Raw genomic sequence first — 21998 nt, forward strand, 5'->3', positions numbered from 1 at the left:
TCTGTCTTCAGGTACGAACACAGACACATGCTTTACTTGTGAACATACATTAGATCAAATATACACACACACACACACACCAATACACACATTCAAACACACCGCACTCACACACACACACACACACACACCAATACACACATTCAAACACACCGCACACTCACACACACACAAACATACACACACTACATACATACCACAAACACAGACAAATATAGATAACACACACCCTTGAACTATGCTGCATCTATGGATTTAATAGGCCAGAACCTTTTTCAAATAAAATGGACATGAATCAGAGAAAACAAGTTTAGTTTCTGAAGGCCATGCGTTTCACACATGTGCTGCGGATATTAACCTGGGATTGCTGCACCAAACCAACCTAAATCATGTGCTAGGGTCAAAGTGTCTGATTTCTTCCCCGCTACTGAAGAGGATGTTGTCATCCATGAGTCACGTAGCCTCTGGTTTTGTAGAAGTAGAAATCTCTATATAAAGGTGGAGGTTCTTGGACAGGATGTTGGAGCAGGCAGGAAGAAGGCCACTGGTGATCTTGCGCAGAGAGAAGCTTCAGCATGCTTAGCCTTCCTTTGCTGTTGCTTCTCTTGGCTACCAGCTCATACAGTTTCCCCGTGTTTCAGGACGGAGCCCGGCAGAATGTGGAAACAGTCTGGGTAAATGAATACTACATGACACATGTGGTCTTCAGTTTGCATCCTTCTACTATAGCATGATGGCATGTATGGATGGATTGGTGGCTAAGAGAAATGGTGTTTGCCAGAAATGTAACCTTCTCAAAAATGTATATAGCCACATCTAGATACCTCTTTCTGGATGGGGGAGTGGGGACCCAAACGAGGAGGGGCAACAACTCCCTCTATAAATGTGGATTTGCAACAGAGTGCGAACCTCTCCTACAAATCTTGTTCTAGCACAAACTTCACACTTTTCAGTAGTTAATGCTGGGAGAACTCTGCTCTAAAATAATTAGGGTAGCGAGGGAGGGAAAGCCTAATCAAAGCTTGAAAAGTAATTCTCTATTTTGGCTAAAATGTCAGGAAGTCATTTTTTAAACCGTGAAAACCATTTCTCCTTTGAGTGTTTCAGTAACTTTGAATATTTTTCTATTCCTATGTTTATGAATGTGTGTGCCACATGTACATCCACCCCAGGATCTTCAGATCACCTGAGTCTGTGATCTCTGCCAGCTGCTTAACTGCTGAACCATCTCTCCAGCCCCATAGTGGTTCATTCATGTTATATTTTCTCAGAAATACCTGGAAAACTACTACAACTTGGGTGAAGACGTCCAAGCTAAAAACGTGGATGCCAAGGAGGTGATGGCTGAAAAGCTGAGGCAAATGCAGCAGTTATTTGGGCTGAAAGTGACAGGAAATTCAAATTCTGAAACCCTGAGTGCTATGAGGAAACCTAGGTGTGGGGTGCCTGATGTGGCCCCATATGCCATTACTCACAACAATCCTCGTTGGACCAAAACACATCTGACTTACAGGTAACTAGATGGGTCATCAAAATTGGGGCAAATCTAACTCACTGGAACAGAAGAAAACAAGGTCCACTCTATCTACATCTTATTTTTTCTTAGCATTTTAAACTACACACCATATTTGCCAAAAGAAGTTATAGAAAACGCCATCGAGAGAGCCTTTAAAGTCTGGAGTGATGTGACACCACTAACATTCGAAAGGGTCTTTGAGGAGGAAGGTGATATTGTGTTCGCCTTCTACAGAGGAGGTAAACTCTTCAACCTCCCCTTGCCTTTCAATCTCCTCTGATTTGCAGGAAGACTTCCTTGTTGAAGAACATTATTGATTTTTCTGGAGCTGAGGAGGAATATAATATCACACTGGGGGGAAGTACCTTGACTGCTCAACAAAACTCTGAGCTAACTAACGTGAAAACTAAATGAGCTTTTTGTGGAATTTTCGTTTCTTGCAGACCATAGTGACAATAACCCATTTGATGGACCTGAATATGGACTTGCTCACACATTCCCACCAGGCCCACGTTTGGGGGGCGATGTTCATTATGATCTGGATGAGACGTGGACCGACAACAGTGACAGTAAGTTCACTGATTTCACTTCCTGCAGTTCACCTGGCCCTTCCTAGTTCATGGCAGTGCTGGTTTATTGAATGGACAAAATGCATTTATGGAAGCAGACAGTCTATCACCACTCAGAGAATCAGGAGTACATTGAAAAACATGTGTCAGGAGTGTTTTCTGATGGTATATCATCTTCCTGGTGGCAAACGGGTCACTCTAAAACTTCTCTTATCTGCGCTAGGCCCTCGGCATAAGCGACAAGGTTCTTTAGCTTGAGATGTTCATGGGGCTCCTACCAGTGGGACTGTGGGTGTCTCTGACTTCTGCCTGTGCTCAGGAACCTTTTGATTCTACTGGGTTTCCTCATCAAGCCATGACCTGGGTTTGTGCCTAGTCTTAGGGCATCTTGTTGTGCTGTGATATCAATGGGAAGCCTGCTCTTTTCTAAAGGGAAACAGAAAAGGTATGGGAGAGACAGGAAGTCAAGCAATGGGTGGAAGGAGTGAAGGGCAGAAAGGCTGCCATACAGTCAAGATACATTATATGAGAGAAGAATAAAAAATAAATAAGAAAGAAAGATTCAGAGGGATGGTGAGATACCACATCTGAAATCCTCATTTTGGTTCTCAGAACCCATTTGGTGGAAGGAAATGGAGTCCTTTAAGCTGTTGTCTGCCTTCTTCTACACAGTCACCCCATGTACACGTTGTGCTTACATGCATACATGTGGCCATACATACATGCTTATATGTGCATTGTGCACATGCTCACATGAACAAACACAGATACAGTAAATAAAAACATACAACAACTTTTATTTTCAGAAGAAAGAAAATGCTGAATGTCAATGTCCTACTTACGGACCCAGAATTTTCCTTACAGGAATGATACAATGAAACTTAACAAATTTGTATTTAAACTTGGAAAACTGAATGAAAAAGTGTTTTTTGGAACACGTTGTTGTACTTTGCAAATTTCACAGCACTGTATATTCATCAGCTCTGTAAATGAGAAGTATGAAGTGTTAGCAGAGTTCATTGCTCCTCTGAGAAGGAACTTGTCCCAGCTCAGGGTTAGCACGGATCATCTGAGCTGGAGCTTAAGTCAGTGAGAGTTCTATTGTACAATGTAATCCTAGAGTGTAGGTGTGGCTGTGCTTCTTTATTATAAATGCAGACTTCCACCATCAGGAAAACACTGTATATGCATATGTGTAGTTCGAAAGGTGACTAAGAAGATGTGAACATTCACCCTGGAAGATTATTTCCTTAAAATGCCTCAAAACCATTTTTAATACTTAGTTGGCTCTCTTTGTCTTTCCAGATTTCAATTTGTTCTATGTTACGGCTCATGAACTGGGCCACTCCCTTGGACTCACTCATTCTAGAGATGTAGGAGCACTAATGTTCCCCAGCTACACATGGTACACTGAAGACTTTGTGCTAAACCAGGAGGATATTAATCGCATCCAGGCTTTATATGGTACGTGAACCAGGCTTAGCTGCATAGTGAAGGCATTTTCATCCTCCAGGTGGCCTTTCAGAACCATGAAATCTAACTCTAGCTCTCTACTCTTCTTCAGGGCCTTCCCCAAATCCCATCCAGCCAACAGGTGCAACAACACCACATCCATGTGATGGTGATCTAACCTTCGACGCTATAACTACGTTTAGGGGAGAGGTGATGTTCTTTAAAGGCAGGTAAGACCTTTGTTGTTTCATGGGCTCTTCATTCAGTATTGTAGGCCACCAATATGGCTCCTGTGTTAGCCTTACACTACAAGGTACAATGTAGCAATTGCTTACATTTCTCTCTCTCTCTCTCTCTCTCTCTCTCTCTCTCTCTCACACACACACACACACACACACACACACACACACACACCTCTTTTTCTTCATTTTTAAACTTATAATCACTGGTTTTCTGCATGCATTAGGTCAACTGGTTCAGAGATACCCTCATTATAGGGAAAACCTGAAAAGATAATATCACTTTATGGATCTGTAAATTGGGGCAGGGGAAAAAAGAGAGTTCTTCTGGGCACATAGAGCTCATGGGTGACATATATATATTAGTCTCCTGGCCCCCAATGTGGACTTCTTTTAGGTGTGTTAACCTGTGAATTGATGGTACTTTACAAGGAGAAGTCCTTTCAAGATTCACTTTCCCATATTACAAAGCTTAAGTTCGGAATTTAGTTTGTTTTCAGACTACTGGAGCATGGTATAACTGCTTTGGGGACTATCTGCCTTTAGACTTGCGAGTTCAGGGACATTTGTTTTCCACACTTTAGCTTTGTAGTATGGGGACAGTGTAAAGCTCGTGCAGGAGAGACCTGGTTTCTTTTCCTCCTCCTTGGAGAGAGCCTGAACAGTGATGAACAGCCCCTCACATAGCTTCTCTGCCATCAGAAGAGTCTGTTTGCCTTCCTAATCTGTTGGACTATTCATTCACTAAGAGTCATTACTTGGGAAAAAATGGCAGGGCATCAGTCAGCAAGTACCAGTGACCAAGGCAGGGTGGGGACTGAATTGAGGGAGCTTTAATGGCCAAAACTTCACAAAGCTTCCCTACAAAAACAGCTGGAGTCTAGGCATCCCGATTTTCATTTGTAGCAACTAGGGGGTGCGTTGGGGTAGGGGGAGTTAAGCCTGAGTCAGCTTTATGTCCCAAGTTCTGCATGGAGAAATGAGTAGTTAGCATTGGGAATTTAAGTGCTCAGAGAGTGTTCACATTTGTAAAATGCTGTGCCCTTGTTCATTTGAGTCAGAATTAAAATTTCAGTGGCTTCCACAAGATCCTGTACACCTGGCTGCAGAACTCTGTGAATGTCTTATTCTACTTATTCTGAAGCCCCTTCCAGGAACCTCAATACTCTCCTTGGCTCAACCCCATTTCTGTTTTTCAAATGTCCTTTTCTTATCACCTTGACCTCTTGCCTGTTTAGCATAGTCTTCCCAGATCTGCGGCACACACACCCCAACCAGCTGTGCATAGCTTGGGTTGTTCCCTCCTTACAAAGAAAATTGAAAATTGTGGCAGAATCTAGAAAAGATGTACAGTCTATCTAAAAGTTGTGGGATAAAGCAGATGATTTTTTTTTCCATCTAAGCAACAGGCCAAAGCTCTAAAAAAAAAAAAAAAAAAAAAAAGCGACTAATACCCTTTGGAGATAGGGCAGTTGAAATGGATGTGATGCCACAGCGGGGGACTACGTGGAGAATGCCTGGAGCTTCTTGTCTTCTGTTCTCGGTGTTCCCCCTTTCCTTTCCCACACCCTTGCAAGACAAAGAAAGCACACCTGCTTCCCTGAAGCCAACTTTTTCTAGCCAGCCCACGGGGGAGAGAACATGGTTTCCTCTGCTTTGCATATCTGTAAGGATTACAAGAAATGAAACGAAAAGCCTTGGGGTAGCTCAGCAAACTCTGCACTGCCAGCTTGGTGGAGCTGAGAGGACTGGGGAGTGGTTTCAGGTCCAGGGCCACGCCTTTGGCCACACCCACTCACCTCTGTAAGCATCAGGAAGCTTCACAGATTAGAGGGTGAGGATTTAGATAGTCTAAAGAAACCGGGCCTCAATGACTCCAATGGCCAGACATTAGGAAGGTTTGCTTTTATTTTTTCTTTTAATTTAACTTTATATTATTTCCCTCCTCGCATTTTGAAGCTGTCAAAGTTGGATGAAAATCATCTTTCTTGGTGCTTTATTGTTTTATTCTCGCGATCCTTTTGTCATAATTTCCTGTGATTGTTACCAGTGACCAAGGCCTGTGTGTGTGTGTGTGTGTGTGTGTGTGTGTGTGTGTGTGTGTGTCTGTCTGTCTGTCTGTCTGTCTGTCTGTCTGTGTACATGCCTTGTGTGTACTTCATTTGTGCACATGTACAAGCTTAAATAATGTGCTGATGGCACTGGTTCTAAGTTGGTATTTATTAGGCTGCTCCCTCCTGGGCCAGGGCAGCACTAATCTTGATACCGGCTGCCAGGAGAAAACATCATGGATCATACACTGAACCTTAACAACAGCATCCATGACCTGCACCGGAGAGCATAGAATGGGAACCCCAGAGTTAGGAAGCACAGTTGTATATTTTAATGAACTGCTACCCCTGCTAAGGAAGCTGTACAGAAAGACCAAGGAGCGATGTGTGTGTGTGTGGGGGGGGAGCTTTGAGTGAGTGCTTTCTAACACTGGCAAACAAGACTAAGCACATCGTGAATCTAGGCAGGTGTGCGGTACAGTGGCTAAGAATTGCCTGCTGCCTCTCTGTGCCCTTTCTTGTCTCCAAAGTCCGATCAGGTGATCCCAGGAAAGAAACAGCCTGGCTTGGGGAGGAAAGCTCAGAGAGAAAACCTAATGAGACATTAAAGAAGGGTGAAGGGCTGGGACAATGTCACTAACCTGTTTCAGACTCTCAGAGCCTTCTGATAGCCTGGTGACAAGTGCAGGATTTATTTCATCCAGGATAATGCCTGTCTGTGGTAAATCATTTTTAGAGAATATTAATTCAAGCTATGTATAGTATGTATGTCTTGTGGTGTTTTGAGAGAGAGGATTTAGTGACTTTTGGTATGGGTTGGTGCAGGTGAATTTATTACTCAGCCAGTTGAGGCCCATGTGGAGTCTGTAGCTGGAGTCCAGGGCATTCGGTGCTGTGCATGGCTTGCATACTTGTGTAGTGCCCAGTAAGGATCATCGCTGTCATGCCAGATCCAGCACTCACAACTCAGAGGCACAATAGTTTATTTGTGGACAATCAGCTTGAATCTATAGATTGTGACTGGCAAAAGGGAACCCAAAGTATCTTGAAGAGACATTTGGTTTGGTTTGGTTTTGTGCCTGGGAGTCAGGTACAACAGCAATTTTATGTGGTTATGTTAGTCCCAAAATCCTTAACTTTTTGACATTATTTTGGAATTTTTTTGTATTATATTTGTGGGAAGGCAAAATAATGGTTTAATATTTTTATCAAGTATGGAAATTAGTTATTTATGAAAAACTAATGTCTATTTTTGTTTCTTTGTTTTCAATTAGTACAGATAAGTTTTTAAAATTTCATTAAAGCAATGGTGAAAAAAAGATACATTTTCCCAACAATATGTGTGTATGTATGTATGTATGTATGTATGTATGTATATATGTATATATGTATGTATTATGTATATGTTCCTCTAAGTGCTTTATCAGCTTGGCTCTGCTCCTGAAGGTTCTCTCAGTCTTTAGAGTCTCAGGGAAGAGCAGGGAAGAAGCCATTCCTGGAAGCGTTCTGAGTCCATAGCTCCTTCCCCCAGGCAGAGAAGGGCAGCCAGGATGCTGTGCATCCCTCCTCAGAGGAGGGCAGTAAAATTCCCTCAGTGTATGGACCTGAAAGCCTGCTGGTCCCCTTCCACAGAAGGACCACACTTGCGTCCACAGCACAGTAATTTCCTAATGGACAGGAAACATAATAACATAACTGATGCTCCCACGGAAAAGGGAGCATGGCATAGGAAATCCACAGCCCCGGGTCCCTCCAGCTTCTATTCTCAGCTATGTTGTGGCCGCATCCACATCAACGTTCAGATGTTGGTCCAAGTGCTTTCTAGGATCTTCTTTACTACCAATGAGAATGGAAGATAAGGTTGGATCCTGTGTGACAGGAAGTTTGGAAACATAGCCTTAAAGGAAATCTCAAGAGCTGGGAATGCAGTTTAGTAGTTAGGCAATGCACAAAGGACTGGGTTGGATCTGAAGCATCAAATAAAGTTTCATGATAGGAACCAGCTGTAAACACAGCACATGAAAGGTAGAGCAAGGAGCTGGAGAGACAGCTAAGCAGTTAAAAGCACTTATTGCTCCCACAGAGGACCTGGATTTGGACTCCAGAACGAGCTTCATGGCTCATAACCTCTGTGGCTGTTGGATAAGCAAATGGTGCACAAACATTCATGTAGACAAAACACTCATACACATAAAATAAAATGAATACATAAAATCTTTTAAGATATTCAAGGTTGATATTCTGGCAGCTAGCCTGGGTTACTGCCTTGAGAATTCCTTTTCTTTCTTTTTTTTTTAATCTTTATTAACTTGAGTATTTCTTATTTACATTTCTCCATCTATGTTAATTGAGTTTTGCAGGATACAGTAACCTGGGCTGGCATTTGTGTTCTCTTAGGGTCTGTATGACATCTGTCCAGGATCTTCTGGCTTTCATAGTCTCTGACGAAAAGTCTGGTGTGATTCTGATAGGTCTGCCTTTATATGTTACTTGACCCTTTTCCCTTACTGCTTTTAATATTCTTTCTTTATTTTGTGCATTTGGTGTTTTGACTATTATGTGACAGGAGGAGTTTCTTTTCTGGTCCAATCTATTTGGAGTTCTGTAGGCTTCTTGTATGCTTATGGATATCTCTTTCTTTAGGTTAGGGAAGTTTTCTTCTATGATTTTGTTGAAGATATTTACTGGTCCTTTGAGCTGGGGGTCTTCACTCTCTTCTATACCTATTATCCTTAGGTTTGATCTTCTCATTGAGTCCTGGATTTCCTGTATGTTTTGGACCAGTAGCTTTTTCTGCTTTACATTATCTTTGACAGTTGAGTCAATGATTTCTATGGAATCTTCTGCTCCTGAGATTCTCTCTTCCATCTCTTGTATTCTGTTGGTGATGCTTGTATCTACGGCTCCTTGTCTCTTCCTTTGGTTTTCTATATCCAGGGTTGTTTCCATGTGTTCTTTCTTGATTGCTTCTATTTCCATTTTTAATTCCTTCAACTGTTTGATTGTGTTTTCCTGGAATTCTTTCAGGGATTTTTGTGATTCCTCTCTGTAGGCTTCTACTTGTTTATTTATGTTTTCCTGGAATTCTTTCAGGGATTTTTGTGATTCCTCTCTATAGGCTTCTACTTGTTAATTTCTGTTTTCCTGCGTTTCTCTAAGGGAGTTCTTCATGTCTTTCTTGAAGTCCTCCAGCATCATGATCAAATATGATTTTAAATCTAGATCTTGCTTTTCTGGTGTGTTTGGATATTCAGTGTTTGCTTTGGTGGGAGAATTGGGCTCCGATGATGCCATGTAGTCTTGGTTTCTGTTGCTTGGGTTCCTGTGCTTGTCCCTCGCCATCAGATTATCTCTAGTGTTACTTTGTTCTGCTATTTCTGATAGTGGCTAGACTGTCCGATAAGCCTGTGTGACAGGAGTGTTGTAGACCTGTTTTCCTGTTTTCTTTCAGCCAGTTATGGGAACAGAGTGTTCTGCTTTCAGGCGTGTAGTTTTTCCTGTCTACAGGTCTTCAGCTGTTCCTGTGGGCCTGAAGAGTTCCTATGTGTTCCTGTGAGTCAGAAATGTGGGCCAAGTGTAGTCTCTTCTGGCTTCCCAGGCTTGTCTGCCTCTCTAAAGGTTTAGCTCTCCCTCCCAAGGGATTTGGGTGCAGAGAGCTGTTAATCCAGTCCTTTTAGGTTCTGGGGGTGTCTCAGGCGCAGGGGGTCTGCAGCTCCAGTGCACCTATCTACCGTTTCCCAGAGGCCGTATACAGTTTCCTCTTGGGCCAGGGATGTGGGCAGGGTTGGGCAGTGTTGGTGGTCTCTCCAGCTCTGCAGTCTCAGGAGTGCCCACCTGTCCGGGAGGTGAGCTCTCTCTCCCATGGGGTTCAGGAGCAGTGAGCTGCAGGCAGGGCTCAGCGAAGTTTGGAATCCAGCTAGAAACCGGAAGTGTCTGGTCTTAGAGGAATTTTGCCTTTGTGTGTCCTGAGACCACCAGTCAGGTCGTTTGGAGCAGAAAAGTTGGTCTTACCTGTGGTCTCGAGTTTCAAGTTTGCTCGTGGGGTGTTGCTTATGAGCTCTCCACTAGGGCAGCAGCCAGGAAGATCTGCGCCGCCCTTTCCGTGAGCCCCCCGTGCACCGAGGTCCCAGATGGCGTTTGGTGTTTTCCTCTGGCGTCAGAGATGTGTGCAGAGTGCAGTCTCTTCTGGTTTCCCAGGCGTGTCTGCCCCTCTGAAGGTTTAGCTCTCCCTCCCACGGGATTTGGGTGCAGAGAACTGTTGATCCAGTCCCTTCAGGTTCTGGCGGTGTCTGGAGCACAGGGGACCTGCTGCTTAAGTGCCCCAAAATAATATTTTATGATAACAAAATAAACAGCATTATAAATGCCCATAGATGATTTGAAGTAGAGCAATATGTTCATAGATTATACAGACATGTTATTTATAATATTTGGGATTATAATGTCACTACATCATAGATTATACAGACATATTATCTATAATATTTGGGATTATAATGTCACTACATCATTTCTCCAATCCTTTCCTCTCTCCAACCCCTTCCGTACACCCCTCCTTGCTCTCTTTCAAATGCATGGATTTTTATCATTGTTTTTATATGCATCTATGCATATGCACATGCAAATCCCTAAATATAAGCTCACTCTACCCTGTTATTTGTATGTACATTTTTAGGGCTGACCATTTGATATTAGTTAACCAATTGGTGTGCTTTTCCCTGGAAAAGGCTATCTCACATGCTCACAGAATCTCTTAGTTGCCTTTAGTTTATGTGTAGGGCTGACCTTGTGGGCCTCACCAGTGTACTGTGGCAATCTGTCATTGCTCTTGTTCAGCTATGTTTATGTAGTCATGTTGGTGAGGCTTTACAGGTGTAGCAGCTGGCATTTCAAGGACACACAATCTCCCAGCAAACTTCCTGGTCTTCTAGCCCTTATACTCTCTCCAGTGCCTCAGTGATCCCTAGGCCTTGAATATGGGAGTGCTTTTTAGATATCTACTGAGACTGAGCTCTACAACCCTACATTTGGATCTGTTGTGGTTTTCTGTAGAGTTTTATGCCTGCTGTAGAGAGAAGTTTCCTTGTTGAGGAGTGAAGACTACATTTATTTGTGGATATAACAACAAATATTTTGAATGTACTTAAGGACAATGCTAGTTTAGTCCAGTGGTCAAGATCCACCACACCACAGGCTCTGGTTATCTCTTATTAGCATGTCTGAAGTACAATTAGAGAGTTGTTGGTTACCTTCAAGGAATGCATGCCACCACTGCAGCCTTAGGGTACCAGCCTTAGGGTACCAGGCTGGTGGTTGGGGAAGTTCATAGTTGCCATACATGGGTAGGAGTGTTGCTTGCCTCACTTCTTTGGAAGCTTGCATGCCACCTTCTAATATCGCGATAGCTAATCCTTAGGAAGAAGGCTTTCAGGTTAATTTCAGCTCAAGAATCTCTTGGCCTTGTGCCTGAGGTCTATGATGTCTTTAACAATGGGGCAGTTATCTTCCATCTCTAGAGAGCAACCAAGGACATCAGCTATAGTCCATAATGTTTTAGGAGTCTCTTGGACAACTCTGAGCAAGAACTCTGAAGAGGGCTTCTCATGCACAATGTTGGGGTTTTGTTGGGTGGTCTTTGGCTCTTGGAGAGATTATTGTTAGCCCAGATGGAAAAATCTTACTTAAAACTATACATGCCTATTTATATTTATTTATTTATGTATATTTATTTATATTTATTTTGTGTACTATAGGATTTTTCTTAGGAAGATAGCTAGTAGTATGACTTCTTTTTCAGATATCTCCTCCCTCCTTCTGTTTTTATCTCGATCCCCCTTCCTAGTTAGAGCTACCCCTTTCCCTTTTTTCTGAATAAATCACTTGTGCCATACCATTCTCCTCTCTATTGCTTCCAACCTTCCTACTCTGGTGACGGCCCCTTTTACTTTCCTAATTACTGTAGTTACTCCAGGGTATGTCTTCAATCTAACTATTTTGGGCTAGGAGCCTCCAACAACTTAGAACATGTGCTGTTTGTCTTTCTGGGTTACATCACTCAATATGATCTTTTCTAGTTCCATCCATTTCTCTGCATTGTTCGTAATTTCCTTCTTCTCTTTGCAGCTGAATAATATTTCATAGTGTATGTCAGCCACACTTTCATTTCCCATTCATCTGTTGAAGGACATTTAGGTTACTTCCGTTTTCTAGCTATTGTGACGAGAGCAGCAATGAACATGGATGAGCAAGAATCTAGGTGCCTATGCCAAAGAGTGATATGTCTGGGTCCGCACTGGTTTTCATAGTGACTGAACTGGTTTGTAGTTCTACCAACAGTGAATGAGGTTCCTTTTCTTCCCTTTCCCAGCCCCCATGCAGCATTCATTGTACTTTGTTTGCTTGATTATTGCCATTTTGATTGGGTTGTGATAAACTCTTAAAGGTATTTTGACTTGAATTTGCCTAATTGCTAGAAACAATGGATGTTTTTGATACATTTCTTAGTCATCTCTTTTCTTCTTTTTCTTCTTCTGTTCAGGTCCCAAGCCCAGTTTTTAATATGTCATTTGGGTTTTGTAGGTGTTTTGAATTTTTGTTTGTTTTGGTTATTAATCCTGTGACATATATAGAAGTGACATAGATTCTCTCCCATCTACATCCACTCCCTTTCCAGCTCTTATTAGAAAGCAATGGGCTTTTAAGGAACAGTAATAAAATACAGTAACATCAGAGTTGGACCACATAAGCAAACAAGAGCCTAAGAGAAAACACAATAGTCAGAGACTCTGTCATGTGAGACACTCAGAAAACACAAATTAACACTAAACTGGGAGCTAGAGTATATTCATAGAAAACTTCATACCAATCTACACAGCCCTCGTGTATGTTGCTCAGTCTCTGAGAATTCTTACGATTAATCATATGATCATAAATCACAAATTAATCATAAATACTGACTTAGAGGGCCTTGTTTTCTTGGAGTTCTCCATCCTCTCTGGCTCCTGTACTCTTTCTGCCTCCTCTTCCACAGGGTTCCCTGAGCCCTGAAGAGAGGGATTTGATGGCAACATCCATTTACAGCTGAGTTTTCTAAGGTCTCTCACTCTTAGCATATTGTCTGGCTATGAGTCTCTGCATTTGTTTCCATTTGCTGCAGGAGGAAGCTTCATTTTATTGATTGCTACACACACACACACACACACACACACAGAGAGAGACAGACAGACAGACAGACAGACAGACACAGAGAAAGAAACAGAGAGACAGAGAGACTTTTGTTTTACTTTAGATCTTTGTGTTATCTAGTCTTTGGTTCTTGATCAACCATGCAGCACTGGGTATGGGTATAATCTGGTAGAGTAGGCCTTAAGTCAGATACTGTTGGGTTGCTCTCACACCTTTGTGTCATCATTGCACCTGCATATCTTGCAAGCAGGAGTACACCATTGTAGTTCAAAGGATTTGTAGCTAGGTTGGCATTACATTTCTCTCTGGGTAGCATACAGATTCCTTCCTGTACCAAAGATACTGTGGATGAAGGCTTCAGAGTAGTCACCATCTTGATTTTTTCATGTTCAATGAGCTGGATAGGGATTAACTTCAGCAATGAGGACTTGCATCTAGTTTGTGGAAGCTAAAGAGGTTTGAAGTTTTCATTTTATAGGTCCTTCACTTCCTTGGTTAGGTTTATTCCTAGACATTTTATTTTCTTTGAGACTATTGTGAATGGGAGTGTATCCTTCTCTGTATGTTTGCTTTTGATATAAAGCTAAGCTATTGATATGTGTGAGCTGATTCAGTATCCTGCAATGTTCTGAATTTGTTTAACGTTTCTATAAGTTTTCTGGTTGAATTTTAAGGGATCTCTAAGGTATAATATCAACTCATCAACAAATAGGGAGAGTTTGACTTCTTCCCTCTCTGCATCCTTTTAATTTCCTTCTCGTGATTTATTGCTCAACTGAGTACTATAAGCATGATGTTGAAAAAGAGTAGGTGGGATGGTGGACCTTCCTGGTTTTGGTCCCAACTTCAGTGAGACCACTTCAAACTTTCATCTATATATAATGATGTATAGGCTTTGTTATATATACATTTTGTTGTATTTAGGTGTATTCCCTGTTGTCCTACATACTCTAGGACATTTATCATGAGGGAATGTTGAATTTTGTCAAACATTTTTGTGTGGCCATTCAGATGATCATGTGATTTTTGTTAAGTCCACTTATGTGCTTTATTGAATTTATTGACTTACATGTATTGAACCACTCTCCATTTCAGAGACAAAGTCAAATTGATTAGGGTGTATAACTTTTTTATGTATGTCTGTATTCGGTTTTCTGCATTCTGAAGCATATATTCATCAGGAGTATTGGTGTGTAATCTCTCTCTCTCTCTCTCTCTGTGTCTGTGTGTGCATGTGTATGTATGTGTGTGTGAACTGTGGTCATGCTGTGTGTGGTTGTTTCTGTTCTCAACGATATAATGTATTTTAATAATTATGGCTTCATATTTTTCTAACATCTCTTTTCAGCTCTTCAGCTTTAAATATTATTTCCTGTAGATTTGGGTTTTTGATAGAATTTTTTTAGGTTAATAAGGAATATTTTCCTTTTTTCTGCTTCTTCTTTGCTTTTATTGAAAACTAATTTTTTCTTCCAATGTATTCTGATCACAATCTCCCCTCTGCCAATTCCTCTGAGATTCTGTCCTCTTCCCTCCCATTAGAATCCATCCCCATCAGTCTCTCCAAAGAAAACCAAAAGACATCTAAAGAATTATAATAAAATAAAATAAAAGGATAATACAAACAATTTGAAATAGGATAAAACAAACAAATAGATGAAAAAGAGCCAAAGAAAAATTGCAAGATATTCATGTAGATGCAGACACACACACATACCTACACATAAGAATCCCCTAACCACACAAAACCAAGAAATTATAATGTATATGCTAAGGACCTATAAGATTAAAAGATAAAACTCCCTGTCAAACACTGTAAACCACAGAATGTCAGAGTTGCCATTGAGTTCATTTTGTGTTGGCCTTTTATTGCTCAGCTTGCTTTGTATCCCCAAAGGGACTCCTTTGGAAATAACTCATTTTTCATTTGCAAATGCTCATCAATTGGACAGACCTGCTGTGTTAGGGATGGAGGATGGTTCAATATACTGAAATCCATCAACGTAATCCACTATATAAACAAACTCAAAGAACAAAACCACATGATTGTTTCATTAGATGATGAGAAAGCATTTGACAAAATTCAACACCCCTTCATGGTAAAAGTCCTGGTAAGAACAGGAATTCAAGGCCCATACCTAAACATAATAAAAGCCATATACAGTAAACCAGTAGCTAACATTAAACTAAATGGAGAGAGGCTTAAAACAATCTCACTAAAAATCAGGAACTAGACAAGGCTACCAACTTTCTCCTTACCTACTCAATATAGTACTTGAGGTCAGTCCTAACCACAGCAATTAGACAACAAAAGGAGGTCAAAGGGATCCAAATTAAAAAAGAAGAAGTCAAAATATCACTATTTGCAGATGATATGATAGTGACCCCAAAAAATCCACCAGAGAACTCCTAAACCTGATAAACAACTTCAGCAAAGTGGCTGGATATAAAATTAACACAAACAAATCACTAGCCTTTCTCTACTCAAAGAGGCTGGGAGGCTGAGAAAGAAATTAGGGAAACAACATCCTTCAAAATAATCACAAAAAATATTAATACCTTGGAGTGACTTTAACCAAGAAAGTGAAAGATCTGAATGACAAGAACTTCAAATCTCTGAAGAAAGAAATCGAAGAAGACTTCAGAAGATGGGAAGATCTCCCATGCTCATGGATTGGCAGAATTAATATAGTGAAAATAACAAAAATCTGTAGAAAGCAATCTACATATTCAAGGCAATCCCCAACAAAATTCCAACTCAATCATTCAAAGAGTTAGAAAGAACAATTTGCAAATTCATTTGGAATAACAGAAAAAGCAGGATAGCAAAAACTATTCTTAACAATAAAAGAACCTCTGGGGGACTCATCATCCCTGACCTCAAGCTGTATTACAAAGCAATTGTGATTAAAAACTGCATGGTATTGGTACAGAGACAGGCAGAAAGATCAATGAAATAGAATTGAAGACTCAGAAGTGAACCCACACACCTATGCTCAGTTGATCTTTGACAAAGGAGCTAATACCAGCCAGTAGAAAAAAGACAGCATTTTCAACAAATGGTGCTAGTTCAACTTGAGGTCAGCATGTAGAAGAATGCAAATCGATCCATTCTTATCTCCTTTTACAAAGCTCAAGTGGATCAAGGACCTCCACATAAAACCAGACACACTGAAACTAATAGAAGAGAAAGTGGGGAAAAGCTTCGAACACATGGGCACAGGAGAAAATTTCCTGAATAGAACACCAATAGCTTATGCTCTAAGATCAAGAATTGACAAATTGGACCTCATAAAATTGCAAAGATTCTGTAAGGCAAAGGACACTGTCAATAGGACAAAATGGCAACCAACATATTGGGAAAAGATCTTTACCAATCTTACATCTGATAGAGGGCTAATATCCAATATATACAAAGAACTCAAGAAGTTAGACTCCAGAGACCCAAATAACCCTATTAAAAATGGGGGACAGAGCTAAACAAAGAATTCTCAGCTGAGAAATACCAAATGGCTGAGAAGCATCTAAAGAAATGTTCAACATCCTTAGTCACAGGGAACTGCAAATCAAAACAACCCTGAGATTCTACCTCATACCAGTCAGAAAGGCTAAGATCAAAACTCAGGTGACAGCAGATGCTGGCAAGGATGTGGAGAAAGAGGAACAGTTTGTGGGATTGCAAGCTGGTACAACCACTCTGGAAATTAGTCAGGAGGTTTCTCAGAAAATTGCACCTGAGGACCCAGCTATATTATTCATGGGCATGCATCCAACATATAACAAGGACACATGCTCCACTGTGTTCATAGCATCCTTATTTATAGTAGCCAGAAGTGGGAGATAACCCAGATGTCCTTCAACAGTGGAATGGATAAAGAAAATGTAGTACATCTATATAATAGAATACTACTCAGCTATTAGAAACAATGACTACATGAAATTCTTAGGCAAATGGATGGAACTAGAAAATATCATCTTGAGTGAGGCAACTCAGTCACAAAAGAATACACATGGTATGCACTCACTGATAAGTGGATATTAGCCCAAAAGCTCAGAATACCCAAGGAACCTTTCTCCTTTAAGTGGATAGTTTTGCTTGCTGTATTAACCTAGACTATCTACAATAGTTTATTTAGAACTTAAAATACATTGGTGTGGGCTATTATGGCTTTTAAAGTTTCCACTAGGAGATATATTATTAATGTGTATTCCTTCATAATTACCTTATGCTTTTGCTCTTGCATGTTTCGGTACACTTTCTTTGATATGTATATTTAGCAATTTAACTGTAATGTCCTATGCCTCTTGCTCTAAGCCTGGATGGAGTATAAAACATGTCTGGTTTGGTGGAAAAGTTGGATGTAGTGTTGATGGGGCCTGTGGGCTGTGGGAACAAAGTAGAATTGTAGCAAAAGTCTAAATTTTTGGTTCAGGTAGACTAATCTGGGGTGCTGGGTGTGAGACCCAGGCTAGATCTGAGAGGTTGGAGAGGTTCAAGGGAGACTTACTGGCTAGCCTCTTGTGAGGATGTGGAAGATATGACTGGGTGCAGAGGTTTGATGTGGCATAGACGGGCCTGTTGTGGTAGTCTCATAAATTACATCTTGAAAATTATACCCCCTATAATGAGTTTAATCTTCCCTGGGTTTGGATGCCCACAGGAGTATCCATGCATGCTCACAGATGCAGAGATAATGACATTCTCTAAATACAGGATACTAAATACAGGATGTTGGTCACATGCTACAGCCTGCTCCTCATGGCTCACTAAAGCTGACCATATATTTGGAAGGTTTGTGAAAATTGGTTGTGAATCATGGCCAATACAACAGTTAAATTAAATTATCCTAGAATCACCAGTAACAGAAATAAAGCATTGCTTTATGATCACCTTCACTGAAGGCTGTCGATAGGACTGAGGCTTAAATGCAGAGTTTCACGTGTGCCAGGCCACCACTCCACCACTCTGCTCCAGGCCTCTCCTATTCACAATACATATTACTCCTTATATTCTTGAGTTTGGTTATGCCATTTATGTGTCCAAATGGTGGGGATCCCATGTGATGTGTTACTGTCAGTCTCAAAATTTGCCACAGAATGAGTATTTCCATCAAGAAACAAGCAGGTCAAGCAGAAATCATGCCTGACCTGTCTTCAGGGAGACAGTAGACATTTGCTCACAGGAGCACTGCAGTGAGAAGAGACTGGAGATTGCTGGGAGACCCACTGACCCACTTTCTTTTCTTTTTGAATCAGGTTCTACATTCGTGTAAATAAGTTCATGCCAGAAGCTGAGCTCAATTTGATAGGTATTATCTGGCCAAATCTGCCAGGTAAACTTGATGCTGCTTATGAAGTTAGTATGATAGATCAAGTCCGCTATTTCAAAGGTAATGTTTCTAATTCTTTCTCTTTGTTTTTATAAACTAATTTTTCATTCAGTTTTAGAATGAGGTAAAAGGGTATTTCAAGCTTCTCCAAGTAAGTTCATGGGAGCCCATCAGCTTAGTTAAAAGTTATATTGTTTATTCAGCATTATTTTTCTTAAGACGTAAATGACTAGAGTTCTAATTCTTTAGACGTGTTCAAGACCTTGCAAGAATACTGTGCTTTAAACTTCCTCCATATGCTTGGGAGTGCTCAGAAATGAAATTGAGAGTCATGACCAAACTCTACAAAATATGATATCAAAAGATTTTGTGTACGCAATTTCTTCGACCCCCTTTGTGAGGTGAAGCACCCTCTTGAGAAGGGAAAGCCATCAGCAGGTGGGCAAACCAGGCACTGCTGACTGATTTCTCCTAGTAAAGCGGTAACATGTTCCTGTGGTAACATGTTCCCCTGCCTGTCATTCCAGAACTTTTTCATTGATATCATTATGTATGACAGTCTTGAATCTGCATAAATTTACACATCTACCTTGTAGGATGCTGTTGAAATTTGAAACTACAGAAATGGACTAGAAATCATAGTTGTTTGAGGGTCTGGCTTTGGAAAGGAACTTCAACTGCAATGACAGAGGGGAACAGGGCATAATTTTCAAGGCATGTTACAGATTAGAATGGCCTGGAAAGAAAAGGAAAATCACATATAAACCAGGCTTTAATGCCTTTAATCCTAATAGTGAAGAGGTTAAAGCAGGAGGATTGCTGCAAATCGGAGGCCAGGCCTGGTTATGCAGAGGATTCTAGAACCAACTAGGTTGCAGTGTTTCTTGTCTCAAAAACACAGCAATCAAACAAACAAAAGTCAAACTCATTCAATTGCTTTTAGTTTGGATCTTGATATCAACATTCAGCAGAGAATTAGACACCAAGCCCTTCCTGGCACGGTTGCAGTCTGTGGCTAGGACACTGTTCTAGCTTGTGAGGCTTAGATGGAAATGTAGACAAGGAGGTTCATCTGTGCCTTTTGATTGGCAGGCAATAAAGTCTGGGTTGTTCGAGAGCATACTGTACTGAGAGGATTCCCCACAGACATCCATAGCTTCTTTGGCTTCCCTAGCAGTGTGACACACATTGACGCTGCCGTTTGTGAGGAAGAGACTGGAAAAACATACTTCTTCGTTGACAACATGTACTGGAGGTAAAGACTAAAATATGAGGAATGTTAGGGCTCCAGTTCTCTCTATACGGAAAGATCCTTAAACACATTTCAAATGACATTGTCAAACTGGCTTTTAACCATGAGAATGTCTGTAACCATTGAGAATCCATTAGTCGGTGGACCAACAGGCATTGCAAGGTGCTCCTACAGGGAATCCAATGAGCGTGTTGTGTTGTTCTGTGCTATGAAACAGTGGGGGAGTAAGGGCAATCAACTTCTTGAGCTTTTTTGGCCTAAATCTCCCATTCACAAAACATTTTACCTTAAGAGAATATCTGTGTAGTTCATTGGATTTTTAGAAGGACCTGATGCATATTTTGATATATCCAACATTCTATATTTCCTCACCCAATTCATTCTTTTCTACTTTCAAGAACTAAAAATTTTATGCCATCCATGCTCTTGTGTTTTCTGTAAATATCTTGAGCAATCTTCATGTTTAGTCAAAGGTCCTGATACGTTTAACTACTTTTTGACCAGGTATGATGAAAATACACAGTCCATGGATCCAGGTTATCCTAGATTAACAGCAGAAGATTTCCCTGGAATTGACGATAAAGTTGATGATGTTTTCCAAAAAGGCGGTAAGAGTATAAATATATTTTTCCATTTTGTTATTTATTAAAAGTAATAGCATTGCTATTTAGACAACAGATGTAAAAAAAACATGCATACTGATGACAGCATGCAGCACTCAGGAGTGAGTCAAAATCTGGAAATCTCCCGTATTACATAATAATTTTTTTTTTATTTCCAGAAAATTTCTACTTCTTTCACCAATCAGTTCAACGCAGATTTAGCCTCCGAATAAGAAGAGTTGATGACTCCCGTGATTCTAGTACCTGGTTCAACTGCTAAAAATATTGGCAACCCATTACCAAGTCAATGGAAATACATATTCTGAGATCTTAAAGAAGATATTTTTCTGAAGATCTAGATCTTGTGTTTTATTTACCTTCCAGAAGTGCTGATACACAGAGCTACTAAGTACAAATTAATTTTATTTCATAGACTTTCACAATTTATAGTACAATATTTTATGAACTGAAACAGTTTAGTACCACAGTTATTAGGCTAAGAGTCCATGTTCATGGTGGATGAGTCACTGAAGAAAGGCATCTGTACACTGGATGACTCTCACTGTGGTCCTGGGCATCTCCTTTTGAGAGAGGAGGGTCAACAGAGGAGCTCTTCCCAAAGTAAAAGTGACTCTGAACTCAGGAACAGATACGAAGAGGAAACACATTGCTGCTTTGGTTTTGGGGTTTACAACAAGATCTTACAGTTCGGTAGATTCTGATCTCTTCTACCTCTGATTCCCACATGCTGGTATTCTATAATGTCTAGCATACCCAACTAAGAGATATTCCTTGTACAAAAGTATTTGATACCTAAATAAAGACATTCTTGTCTCTAAAGTTTTATAAGTTCTATATTTCATTATGTTATTTCCTGATTGTAATTCTAATTTATAAGTGTTTTTCTTGTTTATAATGGAAAACAAACATTATGAAAATTCTCATGAGAAAATGAGTCTATCCAAAATTTTGAATTTTCTTCAATTCTTTAGAGTTTGTTCTATGTAGAGATGAGTGGGTTCTCGATTTCCCTTGTCCCAGACAAGAAATCTAAACATAGCTTAAAGGCAAAGTAAGCAAAAACACAAAAGATTTTTCTAAGTTGATTCTGCTTCATCACTTAGGCAAATGGGAGACTGAGGTTTTCCCAAAGTTGTACTTCTGGACACTGCTGGGGTTGGGGGTGATGGGCAGCCAGAGGGTTCTGTGCAGAAGTGAGAAATCCCAAGTCTCCAGGTCAAGACCCAAGTGAGAGCTGAGAGATGGTAACTGTCAGAATCGATTCAGGAGACAGCTGCAAGGCTGCACACTGCCCAGCCGAATAGTGAGTAGACAAACCTGAGAAGCTCAAAGTCCACCAAGTCAGTGAGAGGAACACAGCCTGCTCTGACCCCAAGAGAACTTGTCCGTGATCGCACCTCCCAGAAAGTGCTGACTACTTCTGAGTTCAGAAAATAAACACGTCACTTCTGGTATAGGCTAAATTATGTCTACAGCAACATATGTCTCCCAAAGCAAAGGCATCACAGCATTTGATCCTTGTTAACTATCATCAATTGCCAAGGCAACATGCTCTGAGTGCATCTTTAGAGCACTGGACAATGATATGTGTGGCCAGGATTCAAGGCTGGACAGTAAAGAAAGGACTGGATTAGGTACCTGTACATTGGGATTGGTATTTCAAAAAGAAATCCAGGAGTTTTTCCAATGTCTTGTTTCCCTGGCAGTTCACACCGTGGACACAACAGTAATTGATAGTATATGACCGAGATCAAAACTGCTGTCTCACAGTATAGAGTGAG

The 21998-nt window shown here is 40.7% G+C and overlaps 1 protein-coding gene across 1 annotated transcript; it reads left to right on the forward strand.

The window, feature by feature from the left end:
- The first annotated feature begins 533 nt into the window (after positions 1 to 533).
- Mmp1 (matrix metallopeptidase 1) lies at positions 534 to 21035 on the forward strand. The gene is given in 10 exon segments (NM_001134530.2): positions 534 to 674; positions 1272 to 1513; positions 1607 to 1755; positions 1960 to 2085; positions 3391 to 3549; positions 3650 to 3767; positions 18269 to 18402; positions 19435 to 19597; positions 20099 to 20202; positions 20376 to 21035. Coding segments are annotated over 10 exon segments (1395 nt in total). The 5' UTR covers positions 534 to 575; the 3' UTR covers positions 20477 to 21035.
- The last annotated feature ends 963 nt before the right edge of the window (positions 21036 to 21998 follow it).

The sequence above is a fragment of the Rattus norvegicus genome, chromosome 8 (assembly GCF_021556685.1).
Source record: "Rattus norvegicus strain SHRSP/BbbUtx chromosome 8, alternate assembly SHRSP_T2T, whole genome shotgun sequence".
NCBI classification, from domain to species: Eukaryota; Metazoa; Chordata; class Mammalia; order Rodentia; family Muridae; genus Rattus; species Rattus norvegicus.